This window comes from Lissotriton vulgaris, chromosome 1_2 (genome assembly GCF_964263255.1).
Source record: "Lissotriton vulgaris chromosome 1_2, aLisVul1.2, whole genome shotgun sequence".
Classification (NCBI taxonomy): domain Eukaryota; kingdom Metazoa; phylum Chordata; class Amphibia; order Caudata; family Salamandridae; genus Lissotriton; species Lissotriton vulgaris.
Genome location: NC_141686.1, coordinates 146,997,364 through 147,012,830, shown reverse-complemented (window position 1 = coordinate 147,012,830; position 15,467 = coordinate 146,997,364). Strand labels below are relative to the sequence as shown.

Genomic DNA, 15,467 nt, shown 5'->3' with positions numbered 1-15,467 from the left:
GACCTCTGAGGTGAATTGCAATATCCTTTCTATGCATTTTAGGGGTAGTTCATAACATATGTTGCTGCACCCCATTCATTGATATACAGCACCTTCCGGTACTGGAGTTGTTCGGTATGCAGAATAAATGTGTTACCTGTGCTCGGAAAGTACATTATAAGAAGAAATGAATCTGAATAAAAAAAGAAAGGGCACCGTGAGACAAAAAAAGTGGTAGAAGTGTGAGTAATGTGTTATAAAAGTAACATTTCTGGGTACTGGAAATCTATCCATCATAAGTAAGGGCATATATTCATTATCCACATTACAAAGGTCGCTGACATGAATATATCTAAGTAAGTAGATGATATTTATGGTATTTCTAAAGGTGAGCCTAGCCAAAAGGTAGCACTGCATTGTACATGGACAAACACAAATGCAGAGTAAAAGCTAACTCCCAGCAGAACTGTGCAGGACTGCAGATTTGCATAAACCCAGAACTGTGCAGGACTGCAGATTTGCATAAACCCACTGCACAGGGTAGTGCACCATCCATTCTAAATCCATCCGTCGATTTTATACCGTTTCCATTGGCTCCATATAAGCATTATTATGATTATTACACATGTTTTTATAAAGCGCATTTCAACCTAGAAAAGGTTTCCCAGCACTAGGCTCATCGCGAATAATGGGTCAGTCCAGAATGGTGTCTAAGGAGAAGGAAGATTAAGAAAGATCAGGGGGTTGAAACAACCATTTTTTAAGGAATTTGTGAAAAGAGGAGAGTGAGTGACACTCTCTCACAGTTTGCAGTAGAGAATTCCAGAGTGTTGGTCCAAGAAAAGACAACGCTTTTTCTAATTCTGGGAGTTACGGCCAGTATAAGATGGTTTGAATGCAGTGCGCATGCTGGTGAGTACATGGACGCCAAGGAACCGAGATAAAGTAGTCCGGTGTTTAATTGGCAATTTTTTCATATAGCATAGAGCCTAAAACTGCACACGCCATCCAATAGGCAACCAGTGTAAGTCGCGTAGCATACTGGCTATAGAGGTGAACTTGGGAGGGTGAAATAGAAGACATGCAGCAGCGTTTTGAACAATCTGCAGGTGCTTGAGTAGTGCTTTTGCTGCCCCTAGATAAAGGACATTACCTCAATCCAGCCTAGAGACAACTTGGGCCTGTACTATGGTTCCCCGGGCAGAGGTAGGAAGACAGTAGAGAATCTTCCTGAGCCAATTCCAGATGCCAAAGCAAGTGCCTGCCACCTTGTTGATCTCATGGCTCATGGTAAGGTTGTCATCCAGGCAAACTCCAAGATTCTTTACAATTGGTGCTGGGCTGTGGAGATTGTCTATGGTCGCAGGCCACATGTGAGGTCCATCAGAATATCAGGCTTGTACCTGGTAAATTTCCTGGAGTTGGCATTCATCCATGACGAGACGGGAAAGGCAAGCGTTGAGGGCATATGCATTCTGATCGACCTTAGACATCAAAGATAACACAATTAGTGTATCATCTACGTAAGAGAAGATTGTGAGGCCACCTTTTTCCACTATCTCTGCTAATGGTCTAACATATAAGTTGAAGAGAAGTGATCTCAAAGTGGCTCCCTAATGCACACCTGAGGCTAAGGAGTGAGAGTTTGATCTGTGTTGGTGTGTATGAACCTGAAAGGTAGGATCATGCAGGAAGGATTTTAGCCAGGATAGGGCAGAGCCACAAACTCCCATTACCTATAATCTTTGTCGGAGTGTGTATGATTTGCAGTGTCAAATGCTGCACTGAGGTCTAAAAGGATCAGTGCAGCGGCCCCACCCTGATCTAACCAGTGCCTCAGTAACTTGATAACACTGAGGAAGGCCGATACACTGCTATGGCCTGCTTGAAACCCAGAATGTGAAAGGAGGAGTAGGCCGTTAAGGTCCCTGTGAGCTGCTGTTTCATGTGTTTCATCAACACTTTGGCCAAAATGGGTAAAAGAGATATGTGTTTGTCATTTGACCAGGTAAATGGATCCAGATTGTGTTTTTTCAATAGAGGGGTAACCAGGGCAAATTTGGAAGGTTTGGGAACCATGCCCTCCGACAGTGATGAGTTTAGCAGTTGTATTAGCTCCTTCAGGGCAGTGTGGGAGAGCTTACCAAGTACTGCAGTGGGGCAGGGATCCAGTGGCGAGCCTGATTTAGTGGGTACAAGATAGCTGAAAAGTCTTCCTCATAGACTAGTTGGTGGAATGAAGTGGGAGAACATGGACGGGCAGACACGCAAGGCATGTGACATTATTTGGCCTCCTCCAGATCAGTCCTCAAGTGACACTTTTCAGACAATGTCTAGGCACAAACTTTATCTTAGAAAACAAAATCATTCAGTAAATTTTCTAAAGCCATACAAGTGCACTAGCAATAAAAGAGCTGGAATGATACGTTCAGGAGTGGGTATGTCCAGGTAGGATCATATCATAGTCACATACTTGAAATTGGTGTTAGGTTCCTGAAATGGTTGATGCTAACCTCATAGGATACATCTCGGTCCTCTGCAGCATTTAGCCCATGACTGATTAATGAGAGCCATGTGATCTATTCAACCTTACAGTTACGTGTAATATAATGTGTTTTCAAGTTTGCACAAAACTCTCTTGACTGCCAAATCTTCCTCCAAAACTAAACCAGAAAAACAAATCACTGATGATTGGCAGTCATCATATAGCTTCAAGACAAATGCCAAAATCAAACTTCTTTCTGTATGTGCACCATGCACAACTGTACACTCTCCATGGCATGCCACTGCCATACCTGTATATCTGAGGCCCACTCATAGTTGGCAATGCATACAGAGGGTCACACACTTGTCACCCACTTCTTTTTGTTGACACACAGTTGCATAGATGCAGCACACTTGCATTCCACCGTCAACCACTGCCTAGTGATGCCATTGTATATGTGTGCACATCACAAAAAAACACCCATTGATTTAATTCACCCTTTTGCAGGTGTCCTGGAGCAAGAAGCATCACCCGTGCTCATCTGTAGAGACACCGAGCAAGGGACACCAGAGTGGCAGCCTAAAAGAGTGGCAAGATCAATCACTGTCAATGCCCTCACTCCAGTCACTGGCAACTTCTCAGAGGGTGACCTGAGAACCATACCCAGCCGAACAACTGCAGTGGCCACAGTCAGCACAGCGGAAGCGGGCCTAGAAGCCACAATCAACATCCCCCCTGAGATCCTTGCAATGCCACATGCCCAGGTCATTCTGGAGATGCACCATCGTGAGGAAGACCAGATTGAAATTGAAGTCATACCAAGAACAGTACCATCATTTAGTGAAGCACCACCAAATGTGCCTCCATCAGGACACATGTGCACACCAGTGGCATCACACAGTGAACACTTACCAGAGATGTCAGACCACCTGCAGAGCCTGGAGACAAAACAGCAAGAGCTGCTTGACAACAGCAGGCAAAATGTGCAGGTCTTGCAGTCCATACAGCAGCTCCTACAAGCATATTCATCGGACAGCCGCAGCAAACTGGAGGGAGTCAATATCGAGCTCAGAATGATGCGCCAAGGACTTAATGCCTTAGTCACCACCAACAGAGACCTAGTACGCTCCACAAATGGACTTGCGTTGGTGAACCGCAGTATTATTCAGGAAATAGTCCAGTGCCAGCAGGACACACAGTGTACCAATCAGCGACTGATGCAGCTTATTCAGCAACAGCAGCAGGCGAATGAAGTCACAGCCATGCAGCTAGCAGGGGGCACAACTACTCCTTCCGCCCCCATGCCTACAAGCCAGGTCCCAGCGGCAGCCAACAACAGGAGCATAAGAAAGATATGTAAAGTTCACACACAGGGGAATGTACCAACTGGACCCAAAAGTGCCAGCAAACGGAAACACCACTGATGTAAATTGTTCATTATGCCCATAATGTCATCTACATTTCAGCACATCTGTCCAACATATACACGTGAGCCGCAGCAAAAGGATGTTTTATTGATTACTTCGGATCTATCCTCCACTTGTTGCATCATTAAAGTAACACAGTAATATTGTTTTTTATGGATTATGATGGGCTTGCATCATTTCCTGTGTGATGTAGCACAAGTCTCTACCTCTCCAGTAAACATAAAGGCATATCTTCCCCTATCAACATGTACTGATTGTTAATTATTCTAACAAATCTACTAATAATAGCGTAATTGCCTTCTGGGCGTACCACAGGGCAGACCAGTACTACTGGACCCCAACCTTGGTGATTGAGGTTGTTTGCTATTGGTGACTTTGGCTCCTTCCTTCTATAGATCTGCAAACTGGGACAAGTAAAACCCATTCTTCACTTGGCTCTCAAGGACGGTATACAGACAAAATATTGAATAAAAAAACATAGAATAGCACTAATGTCAAAGTGAAAATATAGAATGGACTAAATATCGAATGGACAGAATATAGTCAACAAAAATATCGAATTTAAGTCAAAATATCGAAATATATAATATAGGTATTAAATATACCGAATGTTTAATAATTTCGAATTTTTGTAAAGTGTTTTGTATGTTAGTATATGTATGAAAAGTGTACATTATTTTATAACCTATTTTAAGTAATGAATTTTATGGTATTTAATTTTTGCGTAGTTTAATTCTGTAGTGGGTTGTGGGTTTATAGGGGAATAGGGTGGGAAATAATGTAATTATAATTATAATTAATTAAATATTTAAATATATTTATTGTTATTTATTTTGAATTAATTGTTAATTAATTTTTAATTGGTAATTAATGAAATTGTAATTGGCAATTAATTTTACTTAATTGATTAATTGATAATTATGTTAATTTTATTAATGTATTTTCCGTAGTGGGTTGTGGGTTTATAGGGGAATAGGGTGGGACGTAATTTAATTATAATTAATAAAATATTTTAATTTATTTATTGGTATTTATTTTGAATTATTTGTTAAATAATTTTTAATTCGTAATTATTTACATTTTAATTGGTAATTCATTTTTATTAATTGATTAATTGATAATTATGTTAATTTTATAAATGTATTCCCCGTAGCAGGTTGTGGGTTTCTAGGGTGGGAAGTAATTTAATTGTAATTAATTAAACATTTTAATTTATTTATTGGTATTTATTTTGAATAATTGTTAATACATTTTTTATTGCTAATTATTTAATTGTTAATTGGTAATTAATTTGTATTAATATGCAATACATTTTAATAATTAATTTGTATTTGTATTTTTAATTGATTAATTATTATATTAACTTGGTAATTACTTTTAATACATTTTTATTGGTATTAATATTTAATTTATTTTTATTAATATATGAAATATTGACTTTCCCTACTGTTGCACTTACTGGAGTGGGAATAGTAATTATTACCCCTACGCTATCCAATGCTTTCCCTACTATTGCACTCTCTGGAGCGGGAATAGTAATTTTTACCCCTACGCTTACAACGCTTTCCCTACTGTTGCACTCACTGGAGCGGGAATAGGATTTTTACCCCTACGCTATCCAATGCTTTCCCTACTGTTGCACTCACTGGAGTGGGAATAGTCATTTTTACCCTCCCGTTATCCAACGCTTTCCCTACTGTTGCACTCTCTGGAGTGGGAATAGTAATTTTTACCCTTACGCTATCCAACGCTTTCCCTACTGTTGCACTCTCTGGAGTGGGAATAGTAATTTTTACCTCTACGCTATCCAACGCTTTCCCTACTGTTGCACTCTCTGGAGTGGAAATAGTAATTTTTTGCCCCTACGCTATCCAACGCTTTCCCTACTGTTGCACTCTCTGGAGTGGGAATTGTAATTTTTAGCCCTACGCTATCCAACGCTTTCCCTACTGTTGCACTCACTGGAGTGGGAATAGTAATTTTTACCCCTACGCTATCCAACGCTTTCCCAACTGTTGCACTCACTGCAGTGGGAATAGTAATTTTTACCCCTACGCTATCCAACGCTTTCCCTACTATTGCACTCACGGGAGTGGGAATAGAAATTGTTAGCCCTACGCTATCCAACGTTTACCCTACTGTTGCAGTTGCTAGAGTGGTAATAGTAAATTTACCCTCCCGCTATCCTACAGTAAAAATATTGTATATTATTAATTAATGTTATGTTAATATATATATGTGTGTTACAAAATTAAATTGTATGTTTATTTTTTTAACTTAAATTAATTATTTAATACTTTTAAAGTTATGTATGTATTTTTAAGTATGTTTTAGTTATTTATAGTTATTATTTCATTAATTTAAAATTACTTTTAAGACATTTAAGAAAATTCGATATTTTGACAAACTATATATTTTTTCTCGATATTTTTGTACTTACCTGTTTGTAGATAGGACTTCGATATTTTTGCTTTCTATATTTTTACTTCGATATTTTTAGTATTCTATATTTTTGTATTCTATATTTTGTCAGTGATCCCGCAAGGACACAGCCTTCGTTCGGAGGTAGTATGGGGTGGAAACTCAGAATTCAGCAATTAACTAATGGACACAATAACTTGATGTACAACCCAGTCCTTGTCTAATTGAAAAAGAAAGTACTTTTACTCGCTCAGCAACACTACACAATCCAATTTATGAATTCAGGGTGATACCCCAAATAACGAGTCCTATGTGGTTGCTAGACCCACCCTCTCTCTCCATATTCTCTTTCACTGGGCAACCCTGGTACTGACAGTAAACTTTGGCAGGACCATGAGCTAGAGATTATGATCGCCAGAAGGTGGAATGCACTTCATTATTTTCCCCATTATTGTAGTGAGTAGGAAACAGTCTACTCACTTCACCACATTGTAGTAATTTGGTCCCGACCCTAAGCAGAGGCCCATTGTGCCCGCATGCAGATTCTGCAGGGGTTGCAGGGCCATCATGTGTAGCCTTTGATGGGCCTTGGTGTGACAATCTTCGGCTGTCATGGCCTGCTTCTGGACCAGTGCAGATATCATCTGTTTCCTGCATGGGCCATTGTAGTTTTCTGTATGTCACCCAAAATCTACACGTGGTAGGCCTCATTTTCCTTTGCACATGCTACTATATAAACGTGTTTGATTTGTGCCACATTGTACTTTCACAAGTAACCTGCATATGTTTTCGAGTTCTGGAATTTAATCTGAGCACCACCGACAAGGTCAAACAACAATATCCCTTGTTATTCTTTGTGGCCTGGCACTAGCACCTAAACATGACACAAGAATGCAGCTGTTGTTTATGTGCACACATATCATATAGATGAGTGCATGAGCCACAAACACACACATGGAATGAGAATTCTCAGACAAAAGTACTGTGTCCGCTGAGATACAGAGCCTCTATCTGTGTATGCTAAGGTACGGTGTCTGCCATTAATCCCAGAGATCTTCCATATAATCATTTAGTTTTAGAAGCAGAGGAAGGGGGTTGAACACTGTCCTATAAAATGACTGCGCTTTTCATGGTACATGGATCATTAACCATGCTAACAGTATTTTTATTATGCATTTATTTTCTAGTTGTGGCATAGATACAGCTATTCAGAGCACAATAGTTTGATAAAATATACTAAACGTTCTTCGTGTCTCCTGGTTATCTCATTCTGGACAAGTACGAGTGAAAAAGCGAAAGGCCATGTACTGTTACCATGATTCCTGAGAGGATCGAGAATGTTGTGTTCTGGGGGTGCCAAATCACTTGTTACTCTGGTAAGGTTAAGAGGGCAAGTGAGGCACTATAGCTAGTTGGACTCTGGCTCATGGATACTGAGGCAGTACGGTGACTCAGTCCCTGCATGCTGATGTTCTATGGTCCTAAGCATAGTTCTGTTCCTGAGCAGAAGGCCTGCAACATGGCGTTGCCAATGTTTGGTCTGGTAGTTATTTGCGGGAACCCTGAGTACTGCTTGTGCATGCCCACAATACCCTTGTACCATTACCTGGAGATGTCCGTGGTGTTAAGGGTTTCTCCTTCACAGTATTAGATAGCACCTAGGGGTCCATTACAATGTCGGGCGGATTCCCTCCGCCAGGCTGGCGGTGGCTACCGCCAGCCTGGCGGAGGAAATCCGCCCGACATCATCAGCCCAATTCCCCCCGCCATATTAGGATGGGGAAGGGGACAGTGGCGGTGTGAAACACCGCCTGCCTGTTTTCCGCCCCGGTCGCCTAGCGGCCGGGGCGGAAAACCTGTGACATGGTGGCGGTTTCTTTTCGACACCGCCCGCCATATTACAATGGGATTTGCACAATGCATTGCCGCCACGGAAAGGCATGCGGAAACTCCCTGCGGGGGCCCCTTGCGGGCCCCCTGGGAGTCCGTGGCTTGGGGGGTGCACATGGGGGGTACCTATGGTGCCCCCCGCGTTTCAGTGTGTAACATGGCAGGCACCGCGCAGTGCCTGTCATGTTGCGCTTTCCAAAGTACAACGTGAACTTTTACCATTGCGGCGGGCGGAGATTCCTGCTCCGCCCGCCGCAATGGTGACCATACAGGATGCGCCCGCCTGTGTGGCGGGCGCATCCTAATGACATTGTCGGGACCCCCGCACTGTTAGCGGGCGGTCCACTTCTCTGTTAGGGTGGCCGGCGGCCAAAGCCCGCCCACCATCCTAATGGACCCTCTAGTCTGTTGGTTATTCAAACTTGAATATTAAAAAGGTTTTTGTCCTGCTACACTTTAAATCCTTTTCTAGTCGGCTATGGCTCAACCCATACCTATTAATGTTAATTGCTGTCTGGCTGTTAGTCAGCATTTACTTCAACATGGAGTCCCTAATAGGGGAGCTCCTGTACTCTTTGTGGTTGAGGTGGATGCCCTGTTCCTCTTTGAGATTTTTTATTCATGGGTCACCTTTCCAGCTGTTGACGCTAATGACAATATTTCTCATGAACATACAGTGCGTCAGGCACCTGCTGCATATCAAGCATATGCACTTCTGGAAAATCCTCTCATGGTTTGGGAACACCAAATTTGATTTAATGGTGGCCTACCCCAGGTCCTTGGGACTGTTAAATGGTGGGGCTACATGGGCGACATTAGTGAGCTATACCCCGTATCCGGATTTGAATGCTTCAATTAAGTTCAAACGTGTGGTTTCTATAATATGTTAGTCGGCCTCTATAAACACCTTACACAATTCATTTCTTGTATTTAGTTGGCTGGTGTGGCTCAGGCGCTGCAGCCTCCTGGGCCTTATTCAGTCCTGTAATTGTTCATTAATTTATGGGCAAATCCCCTTTTGGATTGCCCAGAAAGTAGATCAACTCAAAGCTGTATTCCCCCTTATGGGACCACAAGACAAGCACAATATTGTTATTATATTCTTACCTAATGGTCTGGATACCATTATGGCTGACTGCAACACCTGGGGAACTTTTTGCCACAGTTTACACTCTTTGTCATGACACTCCCTCGATGGCAATTCTATGAACATCCTCAAACAGATACAGAATGAACATTGGGCAGGTCCTGCCCTTGGTTTGAGAATGAAACTTGTAGGGAATTTTCCTGTCTTCTCCAAAATTATTATTTTAAATGTTAAAGGTAAAGCAGCGTCTTTGGCCCTACACCAGCTACTTGCTTTGGCGGCCTTCGCCGCCCATGAATGCGAAATGCGGGTAATTACTTCTAAAGTGTATACGCCGTTAGGATGTAATAGTTTGAGAACCAGTCCTTCTGTACATTCACTTGGCAAGCCTAGTTTGGACAAGGAAGCCAGACCTGCCTGTGAGTTTTCTAAAAAACCATGGGACAAATCTAAACAACAACAAAAGCCTAGAAAACGCAGAGCCTCTCTGCCCCCAACTCCTCTGAAAGGCAATATATTTTCGTGATTCCTGATCCCCATAATCCCTGCACATTTCAGGAATTGCCTGACCAACAGTACGACAGAGGAGGGAGATCTGCTTTCAGACAAGGAGAGTATGTGCAACCAAAGAGGGAGACAAAGCACTCGTCTGATGTGAAGATAAAGAAAGTGGATAGACCTCCTCCTTATAAAGCCACTTTTCAGAAAAAGAAAGTTGCAGCATTAACAGCTAAATATGTCACAGAAGGTGAGAACACAATTCCTGAACAGGAGTTGCGTGGTGACTTTCCTCAACAGCACAGCAGAGGTGACCATAGTACGCCGGAGTCTCCACCAATCTCTAGTGGTGAAACATTTATCACAGTTGAAAGGTGGACCCACGTGTGGCCCCACCGGTCAGATTATGTCACTTGGATATTCAAATTGAAGGTGATATTAAACACACCATTGAAGCAATCTTTTGGGGCAATTTGACTACGTCTTATGACATTCTTTTTTATTCTTGTATGCCCTCAGGGAAGGATGTCATTCTCTCTTTGTTGTCTTCGATTATAGATTCCAAATTAATTTCCCGATTCCTGCCCTTATATAGGTATAATTCACATTGCCCTTATATAAGCATAGAAATCCAGTCCTTATTTAGGCATAGCCCATGCTACCCAAATACAGGCATGGCTACTTCCATACATTCATCTACGTCACAACGATTTCTTGGAAACCAGACTCTTAAGATGAAGGGACTTCCCCTCCTCTGGATATTGATTTCTCCAAGAACTCATTTATTATGCATGAACATCTATTTCTTAGGGGTTCATTCATGACGTTCATATGCTCACATTTTACGTCAATACTGGCATTCCTAAACACCTTCAAGGTATAAATATACCTTCACTTGCTATAGTAAAGCCCTGTGTGGTTTGGTGCAGTTCGACTACCTACTTGCACGACGCAGCTCGCTACAGCAAGCGCCGAAGGAAGCCAACTCTCCAGATGACACACTGACAAGAAGCTGACATCCTCCTGCCGAGAATCCATCTCCAGTGTTTCTGACTTCCCTTGAAGGGTGTTGGGAAATCGAGTCCCGTGAAAGAGATACCAACCTCTCTCATTCTAAGGTATGGAGCTGATTAGATCCTGGAGAAACCTTTGGCAATTCTTGGCAGAACTAAAACCTATGCTAAACAGCTCCTACTTCTTCCCTGGTACTAGACCTTGGTTAGGTATATTGGGGTAGGCGTATTTTAGAAGCACCAGTTGAGTATTTTTAGCCAGTGTTATTTATGTATGTATTTTTATATATGTCATAGCAACAGCCTCTGCTATTACAGTATTATTTTATATTACTGTTTGCGCTGTACGCATTACACTTCGCAATCTAACGATTGTAGCAGTTCATATCTCTTGCATGAGAAATAAGACTGTTCAATAAACCCTTTTATTGAAACGCCTGTCTCTCTATTTCTCTGCAGCTCTGTAGAAACGAAGCATGCACGATTGACTGAGTGAAATAGTTATCTATTGTTTCCACGACTCTGAAGATATTGTTCCAGTTCTAGGGGAAACAAAGTTGTCATGTTTATGCGGTTGTCAGAGACTAATCCCTTCTTGTTTATTCGAGAAAGTTTCTAGTGACCTCTGAGCTAGCTGGCACTCACAATTAAGTCTAATATATTTGATAGAGACCTGGTCGACTTAAGTCCTACGTCTTATCTATAGGACATATTATTCCAATTCGCAGAGCCTATTGGGAATATAGGAACTACACTACACCTTCTTTCTCACACCATGTCCCTGACGAAGTCAAACAGGCTTATGCCTCTGAATGGGCCATTGCATTGGCCTCTGCACTTTATCGTAATCATAGAGGTTGGAATAATGATTCTCTTTAACGCATTATTCCTCTATGATCTACTCCCAGGTACAACCACAGTATCCTATTAAACTATAAAGCGCACATCAAACAAAATTATTTTCCACCTGGAGTACCAGGGAGGGATTGAACCCAATGTACCTCAGATGATTATTCCACTTTTTCCTGTTCTGAAAACAAATAATTCCTATCACATAGTTTTAGATTAAAGAGCTTTACATAGCCATGCATGCACATTTGCTGTACCAAATATGCATAGCACAGTACTCATTAATAAAAAGGTCTACAAAAATTATAAAACTACCTTGGATATTTCCAATAGTTTTTTCAGTCACAATTTAGATCTAGAGAGCCGCAACTGGTCTGCATTTAGCTCCCTCAGTTTTTAGAGGCACTACGCCCACGTTCCCATGGGCCACAAGAACAGCTCGGGAATCTTTGGAGCACAGATTATGTCAATTTTTCATGATGTCAACCTTGAAACTCGTCGTACATAAATGATATCTACTTGACAGATGATGAGCTGTACGCCAATTTGGCAAGAGTGGATCATATTATTTTGCATTTGCCAACATTGTTAGAAGTTTAACTTTAAAAACCTTACTTAGCTTTTTTCAGTGTCCTTTTCTTGGGATAAAAACTTGGGATAAAAACTTAGCAAAGAGGGACAAAGTCTTGCCCCTCATCTTTCAGAGAAGTGTGCACAATTACAACCTCCAAGTACACTTAGAATATTATAGTCTCTGCTGGGATTCTTGAATTTTGGCAGAACTTATATACCTGATTATGCCCAACGTATTAAACTACTTTATGCCTTAATACAACCTGATTTTTCTGCTTCCAGCTGGACGTCGGAGCACACTCCCCCACTCAGATCTTTAGGGCCTTATTTATGAGGCCCTTATGCCGCTGTTGCATCACTTTTTGTGACCTCAGCGGTGTACAAAATGTGCTACACTGCGCCATTTTTACCAAAGTGGCCCTTCTAGGCAGATGCATCACTTTGTAGACCCCTGCGCGACAGTATACCTGCAACAGGTATAATGTATGCTCGGTGGGCATTCCACGGTAGAAAATGCTCATAGAAGTGTTGCTGTGAAATCCATGAGATTTCATTGTTACACTTCTATGGCCTCACTGCATCAAATCCTTACACCTACTTGAAGTAGGAGTAAGGGGTGACGCAGGCCTTTTCACGTGGAGCTTGCCCCATGTAAAATGACATATTGCTAGAGTTTCCAGACATGCTCCAGCGATGCACCATTTTTGCATCAACAGATACGTCAGGGTTCCTGATGTACCTGTCAATCCTTGCGACATTAGCATCGTACAGCATTCATAGTGTCGGAAGGAGGGCGCACTGAAAAGTGATGCATCACTGTTTTACCACAGCGCTGCAACACTTTTCATAAATGGGGCCCTTACAGTCTGAGTTGCTTGAAACGCCATTTACTTACACATGTCAGTACTACAAACTTGGTCATCCTCGCTTTACTGGGTGCAATTGGATTTACTAATGTCACCTTTAACGAATGTGAAACAGTCTCTGTTGCATATAAAACTCATTTAAATTCACCTACAGAAATGTGTTTTGCTTCCACTGTGCAGATGGCCATCCTGAAGGAGCAGCCACCTGCTAAAGGTAAACACCTCGTTGGATACAGTGGGCTACATCCTTAACAGGCATGGATGTAGACTTTGTCTTTGACCTTTCTCTGCAAGCACAAGAAGTTTTGCAATACGAATATGTTTACCCCTTGCCGTCTTCGATTCTGCCTCTTCACCAATATAAGTGCATCATTACACTGATGGTTCGGCTCAACCGGCTATAGGTTCTAAGCAGCAATATTCTGCAGAATGTACCATCATTCTTGGTACTATCTCTGATGGCATTTGTTTACCCCCAAATTACTCGCCCACAGTCTCTTGGAGAAAGCACTGCGCTGTTGGCTGAATTGAAGGATGTGCTTCTTGAACTTGAAAATGCAGATCCTAAATTCCGCACACTGATTGTGTGTGATTCATCTTATTGCATACAATCTTTTTTTCCTTTATGAACACCTTTTTATTGTTTTCATTATAATACAGAACCCCCGATGGAGGTAAACAGCATTACATGTATGACTGTGACAGGACGAAGAACCCAATACAAAATGTAATCACATTCCCTATGGCAGCATTGCTAAATCAAATCCATATTTCCCCCCTCAAACCACTTATTCCACACCCTGACATGTTTAGCTGGATAGCCCCTAGCCTCATAGACTGGTTTCTCTTGTTGGGCACACCAATCCACTCCCCTTCTCCATATTGCTGGCATAGGGGGCCTGGGAGATTTCCATTGGGCTGCAATATCACGCTTTGCCACCAATAAGTTTGTCTCTAATAGCGCCCGGTTTGCCCGATGCATACAATCTTTTAATGATAATTGACATTTTTTTAAACAAAATTATTACAGAGATTCTAAGGATACCACAATCAAGCACAAGTTGCTTTGGGTTAAAGTGGCATATCTTGAGGATAGGTTGCTACACACTCATGTTATACATATTTTGAACCATAAGCGTGTGGGAGCACACACCTTAGAGAATTCTTTGGCTGATGAAGCTGCCAAATCTGCAGTTCTCACAGCCAAAATAGCCGCAATATACTCACTCTAAGACACGTATAGACAATGATATTTTGGTTTCTATAAATGCTACTAAAAGCGGCTCCCTCTTGCCAAAGGGCTTTCCTTCTAAATTTCTTATCATTTAAAGGACCCTTTTGTAACTATTCCTGCCATTGGCATCGCATGATTTCTAACGCGGACCACAGAAATGACTTCATTGTGACTGCACAAAAAGGTATAGCTACTGCACATGCCGGTGTGGCTGCCACCATTTCACTTTTACAGCATAGATATTGGTGGCAAGGTTTATACTAACATACCAGAAAATATGTTTTATGTTGTGGCTTATGTCAACAAATTAAATGTTGTACTGTCTCTCATCCACCACAGACACAACTGTTTAATTCTAACAAATGTTTTGGCTGTATTTATTTAGATCACTGCGTCCCTCTAATTTCTGATACTGCATTCAAATATATTTTGGTTGCAGTTGATTCTTGGTCTATGTTCCTCTGGGTTTGGCTGCAGCGCTTGGCTGATGCTCAAACTGTTATTAAAGACTTGCGTGTCTTTAGCGGGACGTAAGCCTGCTGTGCATTCCACTTGGACCAAGGTCCGGCTTTCGCCTCTAAGACGTACCATGATTCAATGAAGTCCAAAGATAGCAGGTGCATGTTTCTTCTCCGTATAGACCCGAGGGAAATTTAATTGTGGAGAGAATGAACCATGACTTAAAGCAGACAAACTACACTGTGTGTGGCCGATACATAACAGTATGCCACAGAATGGCTGTTCTTTTCTGCAAAACTGGCAGTAAAGGAGGGGTGCTAGTGGCACATAGTATCTCCCACTCACCACCATCCTTAACATTTTTTAACTCTGGCCAGAAGATCCAGGAATAAAGTTTTAGTCACAGCGACACATCTGAGCTAGTTTTAAATCACACTACACTGCACTTTCACTACCGTTGCTCCCAGTCACTGTATAATTATTTTGTGTCTCTTTGTGTTTTATAGTCTTCCCCTGCCCTATTGCTTCACCCCACACGTGGCTACGCTGGGGTGTTTTGTAAGCAGCCCTATGATGAAGCATGTCACACATCTGTGTCAGTGAGGACAGTATTAGCACAAACCTCAGACCCCATGTCATATAATTTCAAATTAACTCCAATTCTCATAAAGAAATATATCCATACT

At 41.8% G+C, this 15,467-nt stretch overlaps 1 protein-coding gene across 1 annotated transcript in view; it reads left to right on the top strand.

Moving 5' to 3' along the window:
* LOC147734718 (uncharacterized) overlaps positions 1–14,856 on the top strand; it is a 329,689-nt gene extending 314,833 nt beyond the window's left edge. Inside the window, exons 5-9 of the mRNA XM_086952477.1 lie at positions 2,972–3,820; positions 9,526–9,599; positions 9,848–10,037; positions 13,243–13,302; positions 14,708–14,856. Coding sequence (XP_086808603.1) covers positions 2,972–3,820; positions 9,526–9,599; positions 9,848–10,037; positions 13,243–13,302; positions 14,708–14,856 — 1,322 coding nt within the window. The remainder of the gene's footprint in view (positions 1–2,971; positions 3,821–9,525; positions 9,600–9,847; positions 10,038–13,242; positions 13,303–14,707) is intronic.
* Positions 14,857–15,467: the final 611 nt, after the last annotated feature.